The sequence below is a fragment of the Lontra canadensis genome, unplaced genomic scaffold (genome assembly GCF_010015895.1).
Source record: "Lontra canadensis isolate GAN:19392208 unplaced genomic scaffold, GSC_riverotter_1.0 scaffold88, whole genome shotgun sequence".
Classification (NCBI taxonomy): Eukaryota; Metazoa; Chordata; class Mammalia; order Carnivora; family Mustelidae; genus Lontra; species Lontra canadensis.
Genome location: NW_022631082.1, coordinates 1,042,868 through 1,048,554, shown reverse-complemented (window position 1 = coordinate 1,048,554; position 5,687 = coordinate 1,042,868). Strand labels below are relative to the sequence as shown.

The window sequence follows — 5,687 nt, the reverse complement described above, 5'->3', positions numbered from 1 at the left end:
CAATCAATTCAATTCAATAACAGTTGATTTTTTAAAAAACTCAAATCAATTAACATGTATCAACCCAGGAAGACTTCCCGAAGGAGGTGAAATTCCGAACAGATTTCTCTTTTATGTACAAAAGATGCAGGGAAGATTGGGGGAGAATGTGCAAGAAAGGAACATTAGAAAAGGCCCATAGGAAACAGGGATCATGGATTATAGAAGAGGAAGAGGGCTGAAGTCAGAAGAGTCGTTCTGTGCAAGATGGAGCCAAAATGTGCAAGCTTTGTAGGCAGACCATGCTAGGAAATTGTGAGTGAATTCTTTTTTTTTTTTTTTTTAAGATTTTATTTATTTATTTGACAGAGAGACAGCGAGAGAGGGAACAGAAGGAGGGGGAGTGGGAGAGGGAGAAACAGGCTTCTGTGGAGCAGGGAGCCGGATGCCTGGCTGGATCCCAGGACCCTGGGATCTTGACCTGAGTTGAAGGCAGACGCTTAACAACTGAGCCATCCAGGCGCCCCCCTGTGAGTGTATTCTGAGGACAGTAGAATAACGTGATATGAATTGTGTTATAGAGCATCTTTCTATTTTTAGGGGAAACTGGAGGGGGAACCTCCGAACAGGCATACAGAGAGGAGGCCAATGGGATTGTCTAGACAAGGCAGGGAGGATAAGGGGATGGAAAGGAAGTAGAAGTGACACCCTGATGTCTGAGTTGGGCAGCTGTATGGATGAGCCCGTGGCAGGGTTGAAGGCAGTGTGTGCGGGAGGGACTAAACGCCCAGAGAATTGGGTTAGCTGAGATTAACAAACAGGTATATTGAGACTTGTAAACTCGGCCTCCCAACCTCTCCAGGATTTAAGCGCCTTTCCTAAAACGTTAGGACTACCTCCGGGGCCTCCAGGGGTCGCTGTAATCTCCGTGGTCTCTCTAGGCTCGCTCCTGTCGGCTCGCTGGCGGAGGCCGCCGCCGCAGGGACGACGACATGCGTATGCGTTCCCTGGCCGGCAGGGGGCGCGCGTGCGCAGTCGGGGCCGTGGGGGCGCGCGCAGGCCGGCACCGGAAGTGTGCGGTTGCCATGTAATATCCTGGCCGCGCGGGCGCGCGAGGGGCTGAGGCGGCGCCGGGACGGGCGCGGAGCTGGCGAGAGGGCGGTGGAGGCGGCGCCGACGGGGCCCGCTGAGGCGCGCGGGGTATCGGCGGCGCCCGGGAGCCTGTCGCTTGCTCGGTCCCTCCGGTTCGCTGGGTCCGGGCGGGAGCCCCCACGGCGGGAGGCAGTATGTCGGTAGCGGGGCTGAAGAAGCAATTCTACAAGGCGAGCCAGGTGAGCGGAGGCCGAAGCGGGGGGAACGAGCCCCGGGCCCCAGGCCCCAGGCTGCCCGGAGTCGGGGAGCCGGCCAGGCCCGACCCTGGCTCGGGAGGGGGCCGCGGGCACCGAGGGGACGGCGTTGGCGCGTGTCCCCCGCTGGGTGGGGAGAGCGCAGGAGGGACGGGGGTGCCCACGAAGTAGCCCAGGCCCTGCCCGCCATGTGGGCTCCGGTATCCCCTAGAAGGGTGGGCAGACCCCTGGGAGCCGCAGAGTGCGCCCGGAGGTTGACCCGGGGCAGGGCCCCCTTCTCCCTCCCTCCCCTGTAAAAGGGCGGGGAGTGGGGAAAGAGCAGGGGAAGAAATGCTCCTGAGGCTGTCGACACAGGACTCTTGCCAGAGAGCCCAGGGGCAGGGAGATTTGGCGTCTGGAGTAGTTCTTTAAAACAAACAAACGAAAACCCCTTTTGATGGACCCGGTACAGAGTTGGGACATGGTAGAGTGAAAAGTCCGTTTCCGCCTCCAGTGCCTCGGGCCTCCCGCCCCTCTCCCCAGCGTCAAGGACTGTCAGCCACGATTCACATCCCTTTCCAAAGATAGGGTACACCTTTTCCTTTACAAAACACACACACGCGGTGGTAGCATAGGCTACACAGCCCTTTGTGCTTCGGGTTTTCCTTAAATGGTTTTGGAGGTAACGCTAGAGCTGGAATTCTCTCCATCTGAGATCGCTCTCTGTTGGGGGGGGGCTCCTGGCACTGTGGGGTGGTGAGCGGCATCCCTGGCCCCACCTCCTCCATCCCAGGAGCACCCCCCACCATCCGGACATCACCTATATCTCCCTGTGCTACCAAGTGTCCTTGGGGGAACTCCCCTTCTCCCCTTACCCCAGAGCTGCTGCTCCAGAGCATAGCCCCAGAGTTTCTTTGATCTTTGTAGTGGGTTGGTGGTTCTCCTGTCATCTCTCTGGGACTGGCTGAATTTCAACTGGCTTCCTGGGGGTGGATGTGTAGATTGTTTCCAACCGGTTTTTGCTACAAATGACACCACAGTGATGAGCCACTGACCATCTCTGCTCACAGGTGGGATCGGACCTACAGGGTAAATGCCCAGAAGGGGAATGCTGAATCCAAGACAACAGGGTTTTAGTTGTGACGGGGTAGGATAGGTTTTTTGGAACGTCCATGTCCCATTGCTCGTGAGTCTGGTGCGAGATGTGCGTCCGCTCTCCAGAAAACTGGGCGATGGGGGCAGTTCAGCTTAGAGTTTCAGATCCACGTCAAGTCCTGGTTCCTTGACTCCTACTGGTTCCCGCATCTTAATCTCAGATTCAGAAGCTTAGGTGTGGAGTGCATGTGGATAGACTCCACGGAGGAATGGGCGGCCATCCCATGGGTGGTGTGGGCCCTGCCGGGGGACTGGGCTTTTCCCACAATTTGGAGAAGTTCAGGGGGAGGGAAGAGAAATGAGTCCACAGGAACGCAGCTGGTACCTTTTGCCCTTGATGGAAAAAGTCCTGACCCCACCCTTGTGTTTTATCTAGGGCAAAGCCCAGACAATGGCCAACCCCTGGAGGAAGAGAAACTTAATCCAGAGGGGTTCCAGGATTATTGCTGAGAGGACAGCCCTCTGCCCCAGCAGGATAGAATTAAAGGGACCTGGCCCTGGGTTAGACCTATCTCAATGGACACCAGATCCCCAGGGCTTGACCAGAGAATCTGGGGGTGGTACTTACTGTCTTGGACCTTGATGACCTTGATGTAGTCCCTCCTGCAGGAGAAGCCCTCTCCTCACAACCCACAGCTCTCAAGGCCCATGCTGGAGGCCCGTGCTGTCCCAAGCAGGCACACTCTGCTAGAGGCACTAGCTAGGCCGCTCTGGCCGGCCACCAGAGCTTTATGTCTCGGGGAAAACAGGGTGCCCTACATCCAGGTCTGTGAGAAATACCTTGGAACCTGGAAAGCACCGTGCAGCGTACGCTGCTGGTTCACATCGATTTGTGATCTCGCCATTCTGAGGCCCATCCCCAAACAAGGGCCGCAGTGGCCACGTCCTACTCTGGGAGCGGCTGTCTTGGCCTCCTGATGGACTCTCTGCTGAGCTGTGCTCTCAGGAATCATGCTGGCCGCACTCCGCTCTCTTCCGGAATAGTTCCCCCAGGCCCCCAGCATCTCTGTGGTTTATCCGAACGTGTCCATCTCCTTGTGTGTCTCCTTCTTGTGCTCACTGCACCTCTCTTCATCCTCTTGTCCTCAGAGTAGGGTTGGCTGTTGAGGAGGACGAGGCCGTGGTTAATGTCTGTTGAATCCTCCCTGTATGAACCGGCAGTTTGCTTTCAGCCTCTGGTCTCATTTACCTGGCATAAGAGTAAATGCACTCCCCTTTTTTACACAAAATGATGTGGGGCCGTTTATATCTTCCTGTAGGACGCTGGTTCTCAACTAGGGCCAGTTCTACTCTCTAGGAGACATTGGCAATATCTGGAGACGTTTTTGGTTGTCGCAAACCTAGTTCCTATTAGTGTCTAGTGGCTGGAGGCTAGGGATGCCACCCAGTGCCCTGTAGTGCGCTGGGCAGCCCCCACAACCAAGAATTATCTGGGCCCAGATGGCCGTAGTGCTGAGGAAGAGAAACCCTGCCCTAAGATTTGTGAGAAGTGAGAATAATTACAGCAAAACAAAAACAAAAAACAGAAAACCAGTACAACACCAACAACTCTCTCCTGGGCCATTCTTATGACAGCTGCCTGCTTTTCTTCGTTTTCAGAACACAGATAACCACGTATGCACAGATGGACGTGAACATACAGCTCAGCACCAGGTCGCAGGTGGTTAGAACCCCAGGGTATCTTTTGGCCTCTGGTATTTTTAAGAAGACATAAGCGTACACTGGGGCGACTAACCCTTCCCTTCTTCCCCCGCCCTGTGCGCCCTTTCAGGGACGTTTGGCAATGTGTGAGACGGTTTTTGGTTGTCACTACTTGGGGAGAGGGCGCTACTGGCGTTGAGTGGGTAGAGGCTAGGGATGATTGCCAAACATCCTATGGTTCACAGGACAGCCTTCCCCATAGCAAAGAATTGTCCGGCCCCACATGTCCGTGGCACCGAGGTTGAGAAACAACGCTTTGAAACAGGTTCTTGATTTCAGAGGCTTGTAGCAGTGCTGTTTCTAAATTGAGAAAAAGAAGTCGGGTGGTTGTGGGAGAGAGTGGGGCATGGAGAGGCTTGGTTTCCAGAAGCTGAGGCTGTGACGTTCATTGAAAGTTTCTGATCTCACTGATGATACTGGTCACAAACCAGTTGTTAGTATCTGGCAGTATCCTGGCAAATCCCACCCCAGCTCACCTCTGGTGCAAACGTTCAGGTCTCGTATAAGGTCGGTTCGGGCTCGCATGAGAAGTCTGTGAGCTTTTACTTGTTCAGAACTGGCTGCTGCCGAAGCTTGCTAAAGAGTCTGTAGAGGAAAGCGCTGGAAAGAAGAGGCGTCTGTCTGGGGCCCCAGTCCTGCTGCCCACCTGGTACTCGTGCACATCTAGAACTGGGGGAGATGCTTTAATCTGAGTATTTCTGGGGGAATAAGGAAGGTCAGGGGACCCAGCTAGTGAGATCCAAACTAGGAAGTTCACTTCTCGCTGTGATTCGATGTTAATTTCCAGGCCTGAGCTGTTCTCTGGTTTCTGATAATTCTTGTGGCCAGGCCAGATTTGAGAGTGTAACTAGGGATAGATCTGGCAGCTGCCTGGAATGCTGGCTGGACTTAACTTTCTTTCTTTCTCTCTCTCTCTTTCTTTCTGCCTGCCTGCCTGCCTGAACGGAGGGAAAGAGTTTGAACTAAAAGATTGGTTCCATCAGAGCTAGGAGGAAAATTCACAACTGCCGTTTCCCATGGCTTTGAAGTTCACTGGGTGCTTTCTAGGCTCTGGGTTTGCTCCTGGGAGGAAAGATCAGACTTCCTCTGAGAGGCCTGTGGTGGGTGGGGGCACCCAGTTCCTCAGCCTGTTAGAGTAAGTAATATCTGGGGGACGTGGCTGGTGTTTGGAATGTCCCCAGTTACTACCTGTCCTGACCTTTTTTAAAACCTTATTGTGTGGAATCAGGCTTTTGATTCCCCAGCAAAGGGTTTGGCCTCTTAAGTAACAAACATGGGATGGTCTTAGATGCAAAAGTCTGGAACTTGCACCTCCTTCACCTGCGCGGAATAAAAGCATGGGACCTGTGTGCTGAGAACAACAGTGACAGGCTGAATTGGGTCCCTGCCCCAAGCCCTTGAGCTCAGCAGCGGTGGCTGACTTCCTGGAGACTCAGCAGCCCTGGGAGTGGCTTTGGCTGCTGGCAATATCTGTGTGTGATGGGAGCTGGGTTAAGTCCGACTTTGCCGGAAGCAACTCTCCTGACT

At 54.4% G+C, this 5,687-nt stretch overlaps 1 protein-coding gene across 1 annotated transcript in view; it reads left to right on the top strand.

Moving 5' to 3' along the window:
• The first annotated feature begins 1,078 nt into the window (after positions 1-1,078).
• SH3GL1 (SH3 domain containing GRB2 like 1, endophilin A2) overlaps positions 1,079-5,687 on the top strand; it is a 29,224-nt gene continuing 24,615 nt past the window's right edge. Inside the window, exon 1 of the mRNA XM_032883597.1 lies at positions 1,079-1,310. Coding sequence (XP_032739488.1) covers positions 1,266-1,310 — 45 coding nt within the window. The 5' untranslated portion in view covers positions 1,079-1,265. The remainder of the gene's footprint in view (positions 1,311-5,687) is intronic.